The sequence below is a fragment of the Terrapene carolina genome, unplaced genomic scaffold, assembly GCF_002925995.2.
Source record: "Terrapene carolina triunguis isolate 2854851 unplaced genomic scaffold, T_m_triunguis-2.0 Scaffold85, whole genome shotgun sequence".
Taxonomy (NCBI): domain Eukaryota; kingdom Metazoa; phylum Chordata; order Testudines; family Emydidae; genus Terrapene; species Terrapene triunguis.
In genome coordinates, this window is record NW_020664436.1 from 46,018,005 (window position 1) to 46,038,446 (window position 20,442).

Consider the following 20,442-nt stretch of genomic DNA (forward strand, 5'->3'; position numbering starts at 1 on the left):
GTAGTATAAATAAGGTATTTGTCATAGAAGTCTTGCCGATTTGACTTGGCATATCAGTGCTCACCATGGAAGTTGAGGAGAAGGGGTTGCACATGAAAATAGGAAAAGTAGGTTTCAAAATATGTTAGTAAAGTACTAGGCCTTTCCGTTTAGGTTAGTAACACATAGTTTAAAGTATCAAAAACAAATTGTTAACTGTGCTAGCAGTGGTCATATTTAAAAGTTGTTGCTAATGTGTGTCTAGAATTGTTTCTCTGATAAAAATGAAAAGGGATTTATTTTTTTTCTGAGAATCATGCTAGCCGAACTAGGCTACAGATAATCCTCCTCATTAGACTATATGCTACTGTTTTAGAGCATGGGTGAAAGAATTTTTTAAATTATTCTGAGAATAATATGGATCTCAGAATAACTTGGATTTTTAACATGGGTCTCCCTATCTACATCGGAAAATCTCTTAAAACTGTGCTAACAACATTCTTTATTCAAATGCAGTTGTTGCTATCATGGTTCCAGCCACAGTCTGGACACAGAGTTATCAGGCTCAGGCCTCCAACTCTCCAGGGGAAGCTTCTCGCTCATGACTAGGGGATGGCCAAGTGGATTTGTCAGGCACTGCTTTACACTGTCCAATGCCAGTTATATATTTCTCTGTCCAATGCCAGTTATATATTTCAAGACTTTCTCCTAACTGCATTTGTTTCTTTCACAGGAATATTTAAGACAGTCATGCGTATTAGATGTCTAGAAGATGCAGGTAACATTTTTATTATGGAAAACAAAATTACATCTCTTCCTATCCTGTCCCCACTTTCCTGCTCTTTGCCAATTTTTTTTCAACTCAAGTGCAGTCCTTCAGCCATAGAAATATAATACATTCCATCAGCTCCTTCCCTTCATCTTCCATCTGGTGTGGAATCCTGACTCCCTTTTTCCTTAGCCCTGTTTCATTCTGGAAATATACTATGTTCTGATAATATGAGAGCAGAGATCGTGCATTTTTCTTGCAATTCAAGCACTCTGCTTGGATGCATAAATCAGGCCCCTGAGCTTTACTTATTTACAAACAGAACTGTGGAAACCAATTGTACTTAAGCGTATCAAGTGCTGAAACCTGGTTAGATACTATGCAGTTCTAAATTACTTTTACATATGACATACTTAAGTGTCATAAATGTAGTTTTTAAACTACTGTTGTCATCAGTAATTCTTCTCTAGCAATATACTCTGACTAAAAGGTACACTAGTGTTTTAGCTTATATTTTAAATGCTTTTTTTTTTTTTTTTTAAAATAATTTTTTAGATTATTTTTTAAATGTTTTTTTTTTTTTTTACAAAAAAATTATGTAACATATTTAATTATTTACTGCCGACTGTTTAAAAATAATGTAAAAGGCAGTAATCTACATTTTCTTGTGCAAGGCAATTATGTGATCTAATGATGAGAGCAGGTTACTGAGAGTTAGGATTCATCTCATAAAGACAAGGAGGAGTCCAGTGGCACCTTAAAGACTAACTGATTTTTTTGGGCATAAGCTTTCATGGATTAAAAAACCCACTTCTTCAGATGCATGGAGTGAAAATTACAGATACAGGCATAAATATATATTGGCACATGAAGAGAAGGGAGTTACCTTACAAATAGAGAACCAATGTTGAAGGCCAATTTAGTCGGGGTGGATGTAGTCTATTCCCAATAATTGATGAGGAGGTGTCAATACCAAGAGAGGGAAAATTGCTTTTGTAGTGAACCAGCCACTCCCAGTCCCTATTCAAGCCCAAATTGATGGTGTTAAGTTTGCAAATGAATTGTAGCTCAGCAGTTTCTCTTTGAAGTCTGTTTTTGAAGTTTTTTTTGTTGAAGTATGGCTACTTTTAAATCTGTTATTGAGTGTTTTCCTACTGACTTTTGTATGTTACCATTCCTGATGTCTGATTTGTGTCCATTTATCCTTTTACGTAGAGAGTCTCATAAAGGACTCATTTTCAAAACTGCATAGTAATTCTGGGGGTCTCAATTTTTGAGTGCCCATCTTGAGCCATCTTAAAAGGGCCTGATTGGAAAAAATTAGGTGTTCAGAAGTTTCTGAAAATCAATCCAATTTCAAAAAGTTTCATAATTGGACACCCCAAAATGAGGCACGTAAAGTTATTAATCGTTTTAAAAAAATTAGGCCCCGGTTTCTAGTCCTAGTTCTTTCACTGACTTGGTATGTGACCTTCAGTTATCTTCTTAACCTGTTCATTCTCTGTCCACACATTCTCTGTTCTCGCTCCTGTCCATGGGTTTTGTGAAGCTTAATTAATGTTGGTAAAGTCCCTTAATAAGCTTGGAAGAAAGGTACAATACAAATGCAAATTACTACAATATTATTACATTTTTGTATTCATCACTCTTCCTTTTGAGAATAGTGAAGCAAATTTAAATTGCTCATGTGGTGATTACCCACTTGTATTAATCTGCATGTTTTTATTTTCTTCTCTTCAGGTAGCTGCATTGTTGTGGAAGGGATGAAAAGGACTTTGCTATAGTAGATGAACAAATATCTCTCTGGATCATTCTGCATCTCAACACTTACAATGGAAAATGTTCAAATGCCATACCAACTCCTTGCAAATGCATGATAAACTGTTTGGGAAAGTTCCTGCCATGAACAGAATTGTATGATAATTATATTAGCATACATACTCAAATCTAATGCCTATAGACTACTGTGTGGAAAGTTCAAAAGAGAAAGAGAAGTCTGTGAACTTGCAAAGGCTCTGGAAAAATGGGAGCAACAAAACTTTAAAAAGCACAGCATTGGACACACTCCATGTGTCTGCACAGCTTTCAAGTGAACTAGCACTTAAGACCTTGTGTAACAAAATGGACTCTGGGGACACAGCTATAGGGCAAAAAGCTACCTCAAGGTCTGGAGAAACTGCTAACGTACCAACTAGATGGAGGCAAGAACATTCAGCTGTTATTAAGATGAGCGCTTTTGGCAATCAAGAAATACAGAGGCAACCAGAAACAGATCATGAGCAAGTCGGAAACACAGCATCAGCACAACTTTTTAGTTCTGGGAAACTCGGATCATCGAGTGAAGCTGGGCAGCAGGTCACAGAGAAGCAATATCCACAGCATCGGCCAAGTCCCTACTCATGTCAACATTCACTTTCTTTTCCCCAGCATTCATTGCCACAAGGGTTCTTGCACAACATAAAGCCACATCAGAGCTTGGAAGGCCACACATGGCAGTTTCCTGGCCACTTGCAATCAGTTGCCTCAGAGGACATATTTCCTTTTCACTTGCATGGCCATAGTGGAGGTTTCTCTAGAAAGAAGATTTCAAGTTTGAACCCTGCTTATAGCCAATATTCTCAGAAATCGATAGAACAATCAGAAGACGCTCACAAGAAAGAGCACAAACCCAAAAAGCCTGGCAAATATATTTGTCCTTACTGTAGCAGGGCTTGTGCCAAACCTAGTGTACTTAAAAAACATATTAGGTCCCACACTGGGGAACGGCCATACCCTTGTGTTCCTTGTGGTTTCTCTTTTAAGACAAAGAGCAATTTATACAAGCACAGGAAATCACATGCCCATGCAATTAAAGCAGGATTGGTACCTTTCACAGAGTCAGCGGTATCTAAATTGGACCTAGATGCCAGTTTTATTGATGTGGAAGCAGAAATACATTCAGATGGTGAGCAGAGCACAGACACAGATGATGAGACCTCATTGCTTGTGGAAAGTTCTGACAAACTGAGCCCAGTCCCACAGATGCCACTGGACATTGCTAGCAGAAGTAACTTTCACTCGTCCATCGATGAATCATTGGGAGGCCCAATGAAAGTGCCCATTTTGATTATCCCTAAAAGTGGGATTCAGTTACCCAGTGAGAGTTCCCAGTACATTGGATCTGACATGTTACAAAACCCATCCTTAAGTACTAAGTCTGATGACTCTCATACAGTTAAACAGAGACTTGCACTAAGACTGTCAGAGAAAAAAGGGCAAGACTCTGAGCAGTCACTAAATCTTTTGAGCCCACATAGCAAAGGAAGCACTGATTCTGGTTACTTTTCCCGCTCAGAAAGTGCAGAGCAACAAATAAGCCCTCCAAATACTAATGCAAAGTCTTATGAAGAAATAATCTTTGGGAAATTCTATCGGATTAGTCAAAGGACAGCACTAACAGTAGCAACAGCCAATCAGGAACACAATTTAATGGGTAAAATGGGCAGAGTGGAGCAGCCACTACCTCTGGTGAACACCAGATTAGACATCAAGATGCTTGAAGAACATATTTCTCATCTAACTCCAAATAAAGAAGCACTCATTGATCCCAGTAAACTGAGCACTATTACATCTACCCAACTCCTCAGTAGTAGCAATACAGAGTCCAGACAATCCCAAACTACAACATCATCCATCAAAAATGAACTGAACCTTTACCCAGTAAGTCAGCAGGGTGACACACCTGGACTTTTAGAGCCTCCAGTAGATGCTTCTCCACTTATTAGAAGTAACTCCATGCCAACATCTTCTGCAACCAATTTAAGTGTCCCCTCATCTTTGAGAGGAAGCCATTCCTTTGATGAGAGAATGACTGGTTCAGATGATGTATTTTATCCTGGGACAGTTGGAATATCCCATCAGAGGATGTTAAGAAGACAAGCTGCCTTTGAGCTGCCCTCAGTGCAGGAGGGGCACTCAGATCCAGACTACCATGGGAGGACAGGAAAAAATATCCTTGTTGCTTCCAGCAGGTCAACAGGTGGTGAAAAAGGGTCATCCTTGAAGGAGAAGAAATTGACTGCAGGGGAGAGAACCTTCTATGACTATGATGCTTGTGGAAAGCACTACAGAAAATGGGAAGAATTTGAAACTCAAAAGCTGAACTACCGAGACTTGCCATGCTCGGGTGGGATAAAACAAGGAGGGGAGTACTTTGTTGATTCATTTGGACAATCACAGCCAGTGCCGTCTGTATACGGAACCACATTCGAAAACAGAAAACGCAGAAAAGAGAAGAGTGTTGGGGATGAGGAGGATGTTCCCATGCTTTGCAGCAGTGGTACTGGCACCCCAGTGGGGATGCTGCCTTCAGATTTTGATCCCAAACCCCAAATTCAGGAAGGGCAAAGAAGCACATGGGATAATGCTGCCCATTGTCACGCAGAGCGTTTTGAAATCTGTAGACCTCACTTGCAGTCTGGAAGCCCATCAGCTTCATTAGAAGAGTCACCTTTAACTGCAGAACCAGAAAAGACAGCAGAGTCACTGAACAGAAAACCCCCTGGAAATGTCATCTCTGTCATTCAGCATACAAACTCATTGAGCAGGCCAAACTCATTTGAAAGGTCTGAATCTACAGAACATATTGCTTGCCTGCAGGATAAAACCTACTCACTGTCTGAAACCTGTGAGAGCGAGATTTCTGAGTCCCCAATGAGCCCAGAGCGGGCTCAGCAAACAGAAAATGCTGATAGTGTGAATAAACCGTCTCCATCCCAACAGCCACAACCATACCATATGCAGCCCAGACTGGTTCGCCAGCATAACATACAAGTACCTGAGATCCGTGTTACAGAGGAACCAGATAAACCTGAGAAAGATAAAGAAGTTCAGACTAAAGAGCAGGAAAGACCTGCTGAAGAATTCCAGTGGCCGCAAAGAAGTGAAACTCTTTCTCAACTCCCAGCAGAAAAATTACCACCCAAAAAGAAACGCTTACGGCTTGCTGACATGGAGCACTCCTCTGGAGAGTCCAGCTTTGAATCCACCGGCACAAGCCTCTCTCGCAGCCCTAGCCAAGAAAGTAATTTGTCCCATAGTTCGAGTTTTTCAATGTCCTTTGAAAGGGAAGAAAATACCAAGTTCATCATGCCTTCCAAACACGATGAGTTTGGAAAACAGTCCGAGTTTTTAACTGTTCCAGCTGGTGCTTACTCACTTTCCGTCCCTGGGCATCACCATCAGAAGGAAATGAGACGTTGCTCGTCTGAACAGATGCCTTGTCCACATGCTGCCGAAATCCCAGAGATCCGAAGTAAATCCTTTGATTATGGGAATCTGTCTCATGCTTCAGCAGCCGGGGCACCTTCTGCAGGATTATCTCCATCACGAGAAAGGAAGAAATGCTTTCTGGTCCGTCAGGCTTCTTTTAGTGGGTTCCCAGAGATTCCCCAGACTGATCAAAGTGTGGAACAAGGTATAAAGCAAGAGCAGATGGAACACATACACGCTGGTCTTCGCTCTTCCCAAGTTGCTTGGCATCATTCTCCCACCTCTGTGCTTCAGCCCCTTCAGTCAGATGATTCTGGAAAGCAGGCTATTGGTTCTGGTACACAGCTTGCCCAGCAACACGCCATCCTTGCAGACAGTCAGGACATTTTAAGGAATCCCTTGATTCAGCAAGCACCTTATATTTCAAACAAATATCCAACAGAGCAACAGCACCTATTTGCACATCAAGAAAAGGTTCCATTTCCCCCCCTTCCCAATGCCTTGTTTCAGTTTCCATATCCTGCTGTCAGTATGGTTCCCTTACCAGCTCAGCAACCTGTCTTATGGCAGTCATGTACAGAACCTTTACAGAGAAACTTGCCACATCATTTTGTACAGCAGTTACAAAAAGCGTATGTCAAACAACCTTTCCAAACAGAAATTCATCCTAGTTATCACCTGGAGCATGCTCAAGAGCATATTGGAAAGAAACCAGCTGAATACATGCATGCGAAAGAGCAAATGTACCCGCGTTACTCAGGAACACCTGGGCAGTATTCGAAAAATGCTAAGTACCTGCCAGACCCTAGTATTAAGTCAGCAGATACCTCCTCTGAGCAGCATCTACAGACAGGTTTTGACTCCCCGAATGATGGATCTGTACAGTCTTTACCAGGAACAGTTGTTCCTGTCAGAATTCAGACCCATGTGCCATCCTATGGTAGTGTCATGTATACAAGCATTTCCCAGATCCTTGCACAGAACAACAGCCCTGCTATTGTCATTTGCAAAGTGGATGAGACAGTTTCTCAAAGAACATTATCAACAAATGCAGCCATGCAAGGACTAGGATTTAACATAGCCCAGATATTAGGTCAGAATGGTGGATTAGAAAAATATCCTCTGTGGAAAGTACCACAGACTTTACCACTTGGGTTGGAATCCTCAATCCCATTGTGTCTGACATCCAGTTCTGACACTGCCTCTACCCTGGGAGGAAGCAAACGAATGCTTTCACCAGCAAGCAGCTTGGAGCTTTTTATGGAGACTAAGCAGCAGAAAAGAGTCAAAGAAGAAAAAATGTATGGACAGATCGTTGAGGAGCTAAGTGCAGTAGAGTTGACTAATTCAGATATAAAGAAGGATTTTCCCAGACCGCAAAAGCCTCAGCTAGTTAGGCAGAGCTGTGCTACTGAGCCAAAGGAAAGTGTGCAGTCCATGTCATCCTCTTCACCATCATCGTCCTCATCATCTCAAGACTTCCCCTCTGCCAGCATACCAACAGCTGACCCTTTTCTGAGCAGGGAAAAGCTTTCCAGTTTTGAGTCAGCATCACCAGGGCACAAGTCGAGTGGCCCTTCTGAAGGAAGAGAGTCACCAGAAGAATTGGATGTGGATGAAACAGCATCAGATATGAGCATGAGCCCACAGAGGTCTTCACTGCCATCAGGAGAAATTCAGACAGAAGACCAACTGCGACAGCAGAAATTGCCTCCTGGTATGTTGGTCCAGATGGCATCCAATCCAAATGGGAAAGCAGCACGCTCAACCATCCTCCTAACAGATGGAGCAGATTTTCAGCAGATCTTTCAGTTCCCTAGTCTACGCACTACTACTACTGTGAGCTGGTGTTTCTTAAACTATACCAAGCCAAATTACATTCAACAAGCAACCCTCAAATCTTCAGTTTATGCTTCATGGTGCATTAGTTCATGTAACCCAAACCCATCAGGGTTAAATACAAAGACTACTCTAGCACTTCTAAGGTCCAAGCAGAAAAACACCGCAGAAATTTATTCTTTGGCTGCTATGCATAGACCTGGAGCTGGTAAACTGACCTCATCAAGTGCATGGAAACAGTTTGCTCAGGTAAACAATAAGTTAAAAAAAACCTTTTATCTAGACATCACACCAAACCGAAAATTGAAATAAATTATGATGCATAAATCAATGTAAGGATAATGAAAAGCTGATATTTGACAGTTGCAATTCTCAATAATAAGTAGAAATTGTATCTATTATAGCTTTTCTAATGTTTTGAATAGAAAATGCATCATCCCTGAAAGGTTAACTTTCAAAGCAAAATGTGAATGTAATATGTCCTGTTTAAGCCTATATGATTATCCTATGTACCTCTTTATCACTTTTTAAACTATCCACATTGGAAACTCAAAAGGTACAACATACTCTGGGTGAGCATTCTAGGGCCATGGCTCTTGACCCCTGTTCTTCCCCTGCATGCTCTGACAGCTGATTCAGAGTATGATTTCGATGACAATGGAAGATGCTAGAAGAGCAGGACATTTGAGGGCTTTATTTCACAGGGTCATTTAGTTTTTACTCCCGCCTTTTTCTAGTGACAAACATTGACATTAATGGGAGTTACCTGAAAAAAGACTGAATGGCAACTGAATAAGGACCTCCAGATTTGGTCCCAAGTGATCAGCATACCACAGCCATGATTGGCCAGCATGATGTGGTGATGCTTTTGCTGTATCACCAGATAACGCTCCTTTAAAATGTGCCTGTTCTGCCCCTCCCCTATCTCTCACCAGACGTAAAGGGACAAATTAATTGGCTTCATAGAATTGCATCCAAACTCAGAGCTGAATTCAGCCCAGAATGTTTAAACTACTTGAAATGAAGTGTGCATTTATTCTGTGTTCCAGACTGTAATAACACTCATTGACTTTGTTCCACAGATGAAACACGAACCATTCTTCTTGTTTGGCAGCAAACTTGAAAAGAAAGTAGTGGGGAATATTACAAAAGAAAGAGTAAAAGGAGAAAGTCATGGAGATAAAGACATTGCGTCCAAACAGACTGAGCCAGTACGAATTAAAATCTTTGAAGGAGGGTAAGAAAATGCAACTGGAAATATCAAACCGAGCCTGTCATTTCAGAGTAAACAGATTTGAACTTGAACGTAGATGAATTAGGGAAATTAACAGCCTTCTGGGCTCATGCCATGTTTTGTAGCTCCCCGTGCATCCTTTCTCCTGTTTATATGTCAGTCATGCAACAAGATAGTAGGAAACACAGTAAAGCCTGTGTACTTACTTCCAGCTCTGCTTTGCCATTAGCCAAGGGTGCTGGAACAATTCGTACAGTGGGGGTGCTGAAAGCCATTGAACCAAACTGTAAAACCTGTATATGATGGAAACCACTTCAAGCCAGGAGATGCAGCAGCACCCCCAACACCCCTAGTTCCAGCACCTATGCCATTAGTACAACTATACTTTCTATATACATAGAAAGCATTACTGAATTGTCATTTCTCTTATTTGGGGCAAAAAAGAGGATAGATAGCTAATATTTTGATTTCTAGGCAATCTTCTTGTGTTCATTGGACTCCTGGCAGACATCTTTCTGTTATTAAATGCTGTATTGTGCACCAGCCTTAACATAGAAGCTATGAATTCTTATTCTTATTCCTGGAATATTTTAGTCTTTTACTGAATGTTGACTTTCAGGTACAAAATTTTAGTTGGTAATAAAATCCGTGGTATCAGTGTTTAGACGTAAGAACAATCAAATTAAAAACAGAGTTTAATCTACTGCTGGCTGTAATAGCAATGTGCTATTGTTCAATTGATTCAAAACAAATAAATAGCAAATAGCTGAGGAAAAAACAGACCTAATAGTCCGTTGATGTAATGTTTAGGCATATCTAGCTTATTATGATAAGCATATTAATGGTTTGTCCATTACAGTGTATTCTCAGTACATGCATCAGAATTTTATTTGTATTATGAAAATCTGAAATGATGGTGTTTGTATGTTGGTAATGGTGAACGTCCAGGTATACAGCTGGGTGGTTCTTTTCATACATGTCAGACCCTGCAGCAGTGTCTCAGAATAACTAACGAGTCAGGACAGGGTCACAAGGCATTCAGCAATCCATTTAGTCTTCTGTCATTTTTCAACATTTTCAGCATCCCTCTCATTAAAAGGCTTGTGGATGTGTGGGGGCAGTCTCAATCAAATAAACTTTGATATTTCTCTATAACCTGTAGCAAAAAGGGGGCATACCCTGCGTCTCTCTTCGAAGACTGAGAATGTCATCTCTGAGATTGTTCCAGGGCCTGACAACCCAGGAATCCCTGATCCTGGGTGTTCCCTGTGGTAGTGCGTTGTGCTACTAACCAAAAACCAGTAAACTGGCTACAAAAGAGACTTTTCAGTGACCCAAATTCAGAGGTGAGTCTAAGTTTACAAGACATATAAAGTGCTGTTATTTAGACTCTCACCCACTTACAAGTGTGTATCTCACACACCTGCCTTTACATATCATCTCTGAATTTGGATCACCCATCCTAAGGGATTCCAAATTGATGTAGTCTGTATGCCAGTGGTCAGAAGAGTGTAGCTCAGCAAGAAAAGCAACTAACAGGAGGCTCTGAAAGATGTTCGTTTAAGCAGGCTACCCTATATTGTACCTGAAACTTTTTGCACCTTTGTCAGGAAACTTGATGTGTTAATTACACCATCTTAGACTTCCTTACATACTGATAAGGTCTAAGGGAGTATGAGCATAAATGTGTCTAAGTGACTGTAAAGGGATATAACTTATATCATCTTACATATCACCTATGGATTTGTCCTGATATAGATCAGATATCTTGAGACAGTTGTAGTATGGAAGAAAGAAATTAGGTGCCTCGCTGTGTACATTTATTGCTGGACTTTAATAATCTATGTAGACAGGCTGTATGTCTCTCTAGCTTATGGGGTTTCCCCAATAGAGATCTCTTACCTGCGTAGCGACAGTGTGGAGGATGGTGATTCTGTTGTGTTAATGCATCTTCCTTATAGATCCATTTCAGAAGGCTATCATTTTACGTAACAGTGGCATTGTTTGCAGAAGGGTAGATTCATTCCTTTCACTAGCTTGTGGTGTTTTTTTTTTTTTTTAACAGATCTAATATTCTCTACATGTCATCACTTAGCATTAGTTCATCATTGTTTTTAAGAGATTCATCGTTTCGTCTGTCTTTTGTTTTATTTGATCCACAGAGGGTAGTATGAAATAAGAGCAATTCTTTTGTGCAGGCTTAGTCTTTGCGCTTTGCTTATGCAGGTTTCCTCACAGTTGTCATTCTAAAAGCATTATTACCACTGGCAGGTAGCTTGATTCAAATGATGTTATTTGAATAGCAAAATCTACTTTCCCTCACCTACGACTACAGAACCCTGGGAGGATTGGAAGTGATATTTCTCTAGGAAACTCAACAATTTTAAATTTCATTCGCTTGTATGCTACATCCTACAATACATTTCAGTCAGTTACTTACAGTTTACACTGAAAGCAGGGTGGGGAGGGGTTGGAAAAAACCTTCCATCTCTTCAGACACCATGCTGTTTAATGACATGTGCTGGATTGCAACTAGAGTTCATGGCTTGTTTATTTTGTTCTTTTATACTGGTGATGAGATCAAATTAGAAACCCAAAATAAAATGGCAGTTTGGAGTGGAACTGCATGACTCAGGGGCTTTGTGTTGAGTCTTTTAACTCTTCTGCACTGAGTTCAAATCCAGCCCAGATCAATAATGACCACACTTGTCGTGTGATGACCATGTGGCGGCAAAAGTGAAATGAGTAGAGAAGGGGGAACAAGGGGAGGGATACAGAATAGACTGTGATGTGGTTGGAATAATGAGGCAGAAAGTAGAGCCTAGCATCTGAGTTTCGAATGGACTTGAGAGGGGTGATATAGTTGGCCAGAAAGGAGATGGGGACAACAATACACAAGTAGCAAGACAAAGAGGGCCTGAACAAGAGCCTTGGGAGTCTGAACAGAACAAAAAAGCTGAATCTTTGAAATGTTCTGTCAAGAGAAGTGTAAAGACTTGAGCACAGCCTAGATATGTGAGTGTAGAGAAAGGACTAGTACGAGATGATGCCCAGATTATGGCAGGATGGCAGTCCTATCCCTGGTGACTGGGAAATGCGAGGGAGAGGAGAAGGATTAGTGTTGATGGAGAGAGATTAAAAGCAGCAGCTTTTAATGTGAATTTTGGATGCCTAACTTCAGGTGCCCAAATGTGAAAATTGGGTCCACATATTGGTGGATAACAGGACAGAGATGAGTAGGGAAGAATATTTTATATATGTACTGGATATTAGTCTCAGTGCCTTGAGTCAGAGATGCAGCTTCGCATATGAATCACAAAGTTTGTCTGAGAAAAAATTGATTTTTTTAAATTTCAGCCCTGTCACCTTAAAATGCCATATACTCCTCTAGAATCCTCTTCAATGTTAGAAGCATCTTCCACGTGGTGCCTTCATTTTTAAGTGCCAGCTACCGCTGTAGAGAATAGTTTGTGAGTTGAGCCTCCCCAGTGCCTGCTGATTTCAATGGGAGTGGTGTGTATTCTGAACTTCTCAGGAAAGGAGCAGCAGAAGGGGGTTAGGTACATTATTCTTTGGCAGCTGTACTTCCTGTAGAACCCTTAATGTGACATTTTTTTCCTGGGGCAGAATGTCCACCCTAGGCCTATGCATCACTTAAATTCCACTTCAACCCTCAAAGTAGCCCTTGTGCAGGCCCTCTGCACAGCTGTGAACTGGACCCTTACTATCCTCTATTTCAGTATTAATTCTTCATCATGATAGTTAACGAAATATGCATAGGTTTGCATGTCTTATTTATTGTCTAACAGACTGAGACAATGTAAGCCGCTAAATAGACCAGGGAGTGCTTTTAATGCCTTTAATAACGTATCTGCTAAGTATACACATTGGAATGAAATTCCGTCTCCTTTCAAGGAAGTAGATATCTGAATGTGCTCCCCACAGGGTAGCCATATAAACCCATATTCTGGGTTGTTCTCTTGTGTACTCCGATCAGATGTGAGCCACTGGTCTCAAGTTGTTAAACAATAACTAAGACATGCAAACATATTCAAATTACTGCATTTCCTGAAAAGTAAATACACTCTGGGCCCCAACCTGACAGTGCACCATTTGTAGAACTCCCCCTGACTACAGTGGAAGCTTTGTGCATGTAATGCCTGTAGGATTGGGCCACAGAGGGATATAAAGACACTGTTTATGTACATGTATGACTTAGAGGCTATATAATTCAAATACATTGCCCTCTTCCAACAGGTACAAATCAAATGAAGATTATGTGTATGTCAGAGGACGTGGGCGAGGAAAATACATTTGTGAAGAATGTGGGATTCGCTGCAAGAAACCAAGCATGCTCAAAAAACATATCCGCACTCATACCGATGTACGGCCTTATGTATGCAAGTTGTGTAATTTTGCCTTCAAAACTAAAGGTATTTAGCCTTTTCTGCTTGAACCCTTCCCCCTCCCTCCACCAATTCCTTAGTTATTTAGCATCCATCATTCCAATCAAAGAGGAAACTTTCATCAGAATAAGATGGTTTTATTTATGAACATGGGACTCCATTAAATATATTTTCCCTCATATCTAAATGATTCAAGGATTTATGTGAGACTGTGAGACTCCTTGCATAACTTAATTTTAAGAGCTGTAGGCTCCTACCAAGCCCATTTGTCTGCAGAGGAAATGTAGTGGTATAAGAACTGCCCTTGCAAATACTACTTTATGCTAAAAATGTTACATGGTGCAAGTTTTAATTGCTGCAATCTAAAATACTCCAGGGGGACTCACGTGTAGTGGCATAATGCAGAAGCAGAGTTTCAGCTGCAGAGGAAAGCATGCCTTCATGGTCTTGTACAGTGGTTCAGTTTCAAGTTTATAAATAATGTACAAATCCACAGACTCCCAGGTGGGCCACTCCATCCACAGTTGCATTAATTATGAATAGGGATCTGATAGCTTATGTTCACATGTATTTATCAGCACTGAAAAAAAGCCTCCATTTGTCATCCGGAGGCCATGGATAATGATATTCATTGGAATTAGGATTTGCTTTGAAACAACCTCTTTTTAAAAAAAAATCAATTTCTTTAGCAGCATTTTTCGTGTGTATATAATACATGAGTCTCCTCCTCTCCATTTTTAACATCATTTGGATACTGGTAAACAAAAGGCATATGAGGTCAAATCCCACTCTCTGTGCACAGCCTGAGTAATTGGCCCCGCACTGGGAATATTCATTGTGTAAAAGGGGAAGGAATCCTCCCCCAGGCCACAGAGTGATCGCAGTGCAGCTGCATGGCTGCTACTGCAGACTTAGGGCTGTAGTAGCTTCTTTGGCTCTAGTACCTCTTCTCCTGCCATATGGAATAACTGGTGGTTATGCATAGTAGCAGCTCCACCAACTACATCTCTTCAGTCTCATCCTCTAAAATTTGCTCCGTCTCCATTCAAAACCCCCTGAGTGTGCTGTAATGCAGGGAGTCCCAATGGAGCACAGATTCATATATTCCAAGGACAGAAGAAACCTTTGATCATCTTGTCTGACCTCCTGTATAACACGGGGAGTGGATCTGTGGTGTAAAGGAGCTGTGGAGTCCTTTATGGGGTCTGAACATCCACCTCCTTTGGCCTGTGCAATAGACCTGCACTGGCTGTGGTATGTGCCCTTCACACCTGCACAGTGCGTTGACAGAAATTATTCAGAGACTGGTTTTGATGTTGCATGGCAACATTTAGGAGCTGTGAGACAGGATTCCTGAATATTTCACATTGAAATAAATTGTGTCTGGTGATTAGAGGACAGGACATAGAGCCAAAACTTCTAGATTATGTTCCCTGCTCTGTCATGGAGTCATTATGTGGCTTTGGGGAAGTCATTTAACTTTACTGTGCATCTGTAAAATGGGTATAAAGTACTTGTCTCATAGGATTATTATTTATTCACTGATATTAACCTTGTCCACTCACTTCTCTAACATCTGTCTTCATGCCTTCTTCCATGGGGACCTCTACATCTGGACTGATTCATTTTCCTCTTTTTCTTGAAATCATTCCTCAAGACCCACTTTTTCCATAATGCCAGCAAATAATTAGCCAACTAATTCAGGAAAGGTCATGGGGCAGTCAGATCTAGCTGAGGGGCATTTTTAGTGGTTTATTTGTTACTTCAATATAGATATATATAATGCTTATTAAAATATGTGCATATTGGCTCTGGTGTTGCAATCTGCACTATTTTCTACACTGTAATTTTACCACTGGAGAGGGGGAAAGCAACAACCTATTTCAAAACAATGTACATGAACCAGATTAATCATTTTTACAGTGTATCCTGTCACTGTATTTCTTCCGAAGGATATGTTGTTGTTGTAATTTCTTATGTATATAACAGTAGTGACCAGAAGCTTGGGACTCTGGTATAGAAGCACTATACAAACACAGATTAAAAAAAAAAACATTACCTAATAAACTCACTTTCAAAGACCCCAATCCTGCAATAAGCGCTGTAAGGGCAGGCTTCTGCCTGTTTGCCCACAAGCAACATCATGCTTGAAATCAGCAGTGGGGCTCCTCGCAGGTACTGCCTGGTCACTCATTGTAGGAATGGGTACTAACTTAAGATAAGAACCTACAAGGAGGTAAAACAGACAAATAGAGGGAGTTGATATTTTTAATCCCTATCTAGTCCCCTGCCTAGCCATTATTGGAATGCATTTTACCTTTGGCATCATGATAGAAATGAGTCTTGAGGAGGGATTTGAGGCAGGCTAGGATTGTGGCTTTAAAGATGAGTTCAGAGAGGATGTTCCATGCATAAGAAGTAACGTGGAAGAAAACATGAAGTTGCATGTGGAAGAAATGAACATGCAGGCAGCTGAGACTGTCATTTCTGGCAGGGAATAGGAAGAGGGGGGTGGTATGATAACAGAGGTGCTGGAACAATTTGTATAGTGGGGGTGCTGAAAGCCATCGAATCAAACTGTAAACCCTGTATATGGTGGAAACCACTTCAAGCCAGGGGGGTGTGGTAGCACCCCCAGCACCCCAAGTTCCAGCACCTGTGTATGTTAATATACAAGAGGAAGATGAATAAGAAGGGATTAGGTTGGAATGGCCTTCAGAGTACTTACAAGAAGTGTTTAATTGGTATACGTTAGTGTTCATTGCCAGTTATCAGCTCTCGGAAATACTGCCACTATTTTGCTGAAGAGAGAGATTTATATAAGCAGTTTGGGGGAAAATGTAAATTCCCACACTCATTAAATTACACTGGCTGTGATGGGGATTGAGTTTGAATGAATCAGTTCTGCTTGTTTTTTAACCTAAACACCCTTCTATCGATTAGGCGGGGAAAAGGAAAACAAAAACTGACTGGGAGAGATTTCTTCGCTGATGTCAACTAATTAGCATCATCTCTGTACCTTTGATAGGAAATCTGACAAAACATATGAAGTCTAAAGCACACATGAAAAAATGCCTGGAGCTGGGAGTATCAATGACATCTGTGGATGATGCCGAAACTGAAGAAGCAGGTATGTTACAATAAGTTAATTTAGCTGGAGTGGCCTTTATAGTGTGCAGATGACTCGTTACATAGTGGATGACACCGGAGGATAAGTTAGGAATATTTTCGGGGTGGTTTTATTTTAAAAAAAGGTCTTTTGAGTATCTTATTAAAAAACAATAAGCACAGAAATAAATCTGACGCATTTGTTTAAGATGAATTCTAATTATTTAATACTACAGCAGCTGAGGCTGGAAAAAAATTCTTACCATTTAAATGTCTTCTGTGTCAGGTCCAGTTCTAGTCTGTTGGGTATAAATGTTCTGATGTTAATAGTGTCCACAGAGGATGAACTTCACCCCTGTGCAGAGGCATGGAGGATAGGCTTTGGGCTGGCCTTCTCCACAGAGGTGAATTTCACTCAGGTTGATTATGGGGTTTTATATTATTATGAATATTAAGAACAGCAGTTTAGTTTCTGTTAAAGACCTGACTGAGCAACCATTCCACACCGAGAACATCCAGTGATGCCAAAGGATGTTCTAAGTATGGAATGGGTGCAGGATTGGACCCGAAATGTGTCTCTGTGCATACTTGATTGACTTGCCATGATTATTTCAGAAAACATTGAAGACATGCACCAAGAAGCAGAGAAGAGTAGTATGGCAGGCATATCAAAAGAACACCAGTTTTCTGATGCTGAGGAATCGGATGGGGATGATGGAGATGACAATGACGACGATGAAGAGGATGACGATGATTTTGATGATACCCAGGGAGACTCAACACCAAAAACGAGATCAAGAAGCACCAGCCCCCAACCCCCCAGATTCTCTTCACTGTCAGTGAATGCTGCAGCGGCGTCCTATGGGGCTTCTCCTGACAGTTCCATTTCAATGGGACACTCCTCCCTGATCAGTTATTTGGTTACTTTACCTAGTATTCAGGTTACCCAGCTTATAACACCAAGCGACTCATATGAAGACTCACAAATGACGGAATATCAGAGGTTTTTCCAGAGCAAAAGTACTGATTCAGAGCCTGACAAAGACAGGTTAGACATACCTAGTTGTATGGAGGAGGATTACATGCTTTCATTAGAGCCCACCTCATCTCCAAGGGACTTCTCACCTTCTAGCCGACAGTCCTCACCAGGGTATGATTCTTCGCCATATAGAGATAATTCACCAAAGAGGTATTTAATGCCCAAAGGGGATTTGTCACCCAGAAGGCATTTATCACCAAGGAGGGATATTTCACCCATGAGACACCTTTCCCCAAGGAAGGAAGCTGTGTTGAGAAGAGAGTTATCACCGAGACGGGATGTTTCACCAAGACGTCATTTGTCACCTAGGAGACCAATGTCACCTGGAAAAGATGCATCTGCCAGAAGAGAACTGTCTCCAAGGAGGGAGAGAAGATATATGGCCTCAGTTAGAGCAGCATCACCCAGAAGGGGTCTGTACCATAATCCAGCATTGTCTATGGGTCAATATTTACAGTCTGAATCCGTTCCATTGGGACATGCAGTAAGTATGAAATAATATTTTAATTTTTATGATCAAAGCTAGTGCACTATTTAACTTGTACGGAGCTTTTAAAAGAACTTTGTAAACTTGCATGCTGGAATCACTCACCTAAAACTTCTATAGAAGAGGAAAGAAGAGGCTTGGAGCCTCATCAAAAACCTGAGGAAAGAACATTGGAAACTATAGTAGATATGGACCAAGCCACGACTTGGACTCAGCCACTTGCGGTGGCTTGGTACAGAACATTACAGACTTGGGGCCTGATCTCCAGCTAGGATAAATCAGTGTAGCTCCACTGACTTCATTTTCAGTGGATTTATGCTGATTTACACCACCGGAGCATCTGGCCCCTCATTAGCTATTTTACATGTAAAATTTATTTTACCAAATGATGTACGGTGGCTCCTATTGCTTGGTAATGAGATTCATAGCCTTTCACCTCCAGCTTGCCAGCTGGGACTCAGCCCAGACTAGTAGTGAGTATGGCCTTTTACACTGCAATGTAATGTACAGAGGTACACCGCTGAAGCACAGGTGAAATAAATAGAAGTACTGATGTAAATGAGACTCCAAATGGGAGTGGGGAGGTGTCGATATGCACCACATTGCAAGATTAGGGCCTAGAAGTTATCATCTGATGGTAGTGTTTACATCACACAAACCACCATCACAGTTGGCAGTCACACCAGTGACACAAAGGACTGAGTGGAAACTGAACTATCTTCAAACTTAGAGATGCTTCATCCCAGTTAGTCTTTAAGAATGTTGGTGGGACACTGGGAATAAAATTTGCACTGCCAGTCCCCATGCTGTACCTGCTCTGTGAATGGCTTTCTAAAGCTGTCAGTTCAGTACCTTTCACAAGCCCTAACATTCGCAAAGCTCCCAGGTGTTACAATAATATAAGTAAGAATAAATAATATTTTTCACAAATCTATTTTACTCTGTGATTTAAGGAATCACTTCATTTTTGTTTAGGGTGCTTCTTTTGGTCACAAGTTTTCATGTTGCCTTTGCCGTCTTGCTGAAATTTTATTTGGAATGCTGCTTTTATCCACACATGTTGGTTCAATATGGGCAATCAGTGACAGAACTGTAGATCCCTTCCTGGGACAGTCTGGCAGTGCTTTCCTCATCTTCCATCATCTGTCTTGTTTGTTCACTACAATTATGATTCTTCCCTGGGAATGGCAAGAATTGAACTGTGGACTCATAAGAGTAGCAATTTCTAAACTTTGGAATTGATTCCCTAGTGCACTTTAGCGCTCCCACAGACATGAACATAGAAAAAGGACACGCAAACCATTTTTACTGGCAAAGAAAAGGATAAATAGTTATTCATTTAGCAGTCATAGTATCTTGGCATTGAATGAATATTGTATGAGACCCCACAGCTGATGTTGTTATACTGTGAACAGAGAGCTGTTAAGTCCCTTGAATGACTAAATATCCTGTATATGAGACACTTCCATTGGCATACATATTCCTGGAGGTGTAATAAAACTGGTGAAAGGGGATGTGACAAACTTCCCCATGGGCAACATGACAATTCTTGCTAGTATAGTTACGCTGTGCATTCTGTGCCTAATCCTGCAAGGTGCTTAACACATTCTGAGAGGTGCTTAGCACCATCAGTTTGCTCTTTCAGAAAGTGCTCTGCACCTTGCAAGATTGGCTCCTGAGACCTCAGCATTTCTGAGATAATGTCAGACCCATTTCAATAAAATACATATAATTCATGTTGTAATGAATGGCAGTAATTCACTTTCATATCTCTTGTTTATTTCCTTCATATTTTTGGATCTAAGCCTAGACAGGACATCAATATGACTGGGCTAATTTTAAAACTCTTTAATCTAGTGGAGAAAGTCATGGCAAGAACCAATGGCTGAAATATGAAGCCAGACAATTTCAGATTAGAAATTAGGCAGAATTTTTTAACAGTAGGTTCTTTAGCCACTGGAACAAACTACTAAGGGAAATGGTGGATTTTCCATCTCTTAATGTCTTCAGATAAAGACGGGATGCCATTCTGGAAGATATGCTTTAGCCAAACACAATTTATTGGGCTTAATAGGGGTAACTAGGTAAAATGTAATGGCCTGTGATGTACAGGATGTCAAACAAAATAATCTGATGGTCCCTTCTGACTTTAAGATCCGTGAACCTAAAATCACACACTTCTGAATATTTTTTAATCTATTCTTATTACAAATAACACCTGAAATGACTATAACTGAAAATATTAGAGGGGGGGAATGGACTATTTTTCACTTTCAGGATCTGGTAATTATAACTTAATTAACAATTTTGCCACTGACGCTGAAACGAGAG

General features: G+C 40.8%; 1 protein-coding gene across 1 annotated transcript in view; it reads left to right on the forward strand.

Moving 5' to 3' along the window:
- The window catches only part of HIVEP2 (human immunodeficiency virus type I enhancer binding protein 2), a 149,771-nt gene that overhangs the window by 124,257 nt on the left and 5,072 nt on the right, over positions 1-20,442 (forward strand). Inside the window, exons 3-8 of the mRNA XM_024220082.1 lie at positions 713-757; positions 2,489-8,086; positions 8,920-9,074; positions 13,329-13,504; positions 16,506-16,607; positions 17,201-18,108. Of these exons, the coding sequence (XP_024075850.1) occupies positions 2,699-8,086; positions 8,920-9,074; positions 13,329-13,504; positions 16,506-16,607; positions 17,201-18,108 (6,729 nt within the window). The 5' untranslated portion in view covers positions 713-757; positions 2,489-2,698. The remainder of the gene's footprint in view (positions 1-712; positions 758-2,488; positions 8,087-8,919; positions 9,075-13,328; positions 13,505-16,505; positions 16,608-17,200; positions 18,109-20,442) is intronic.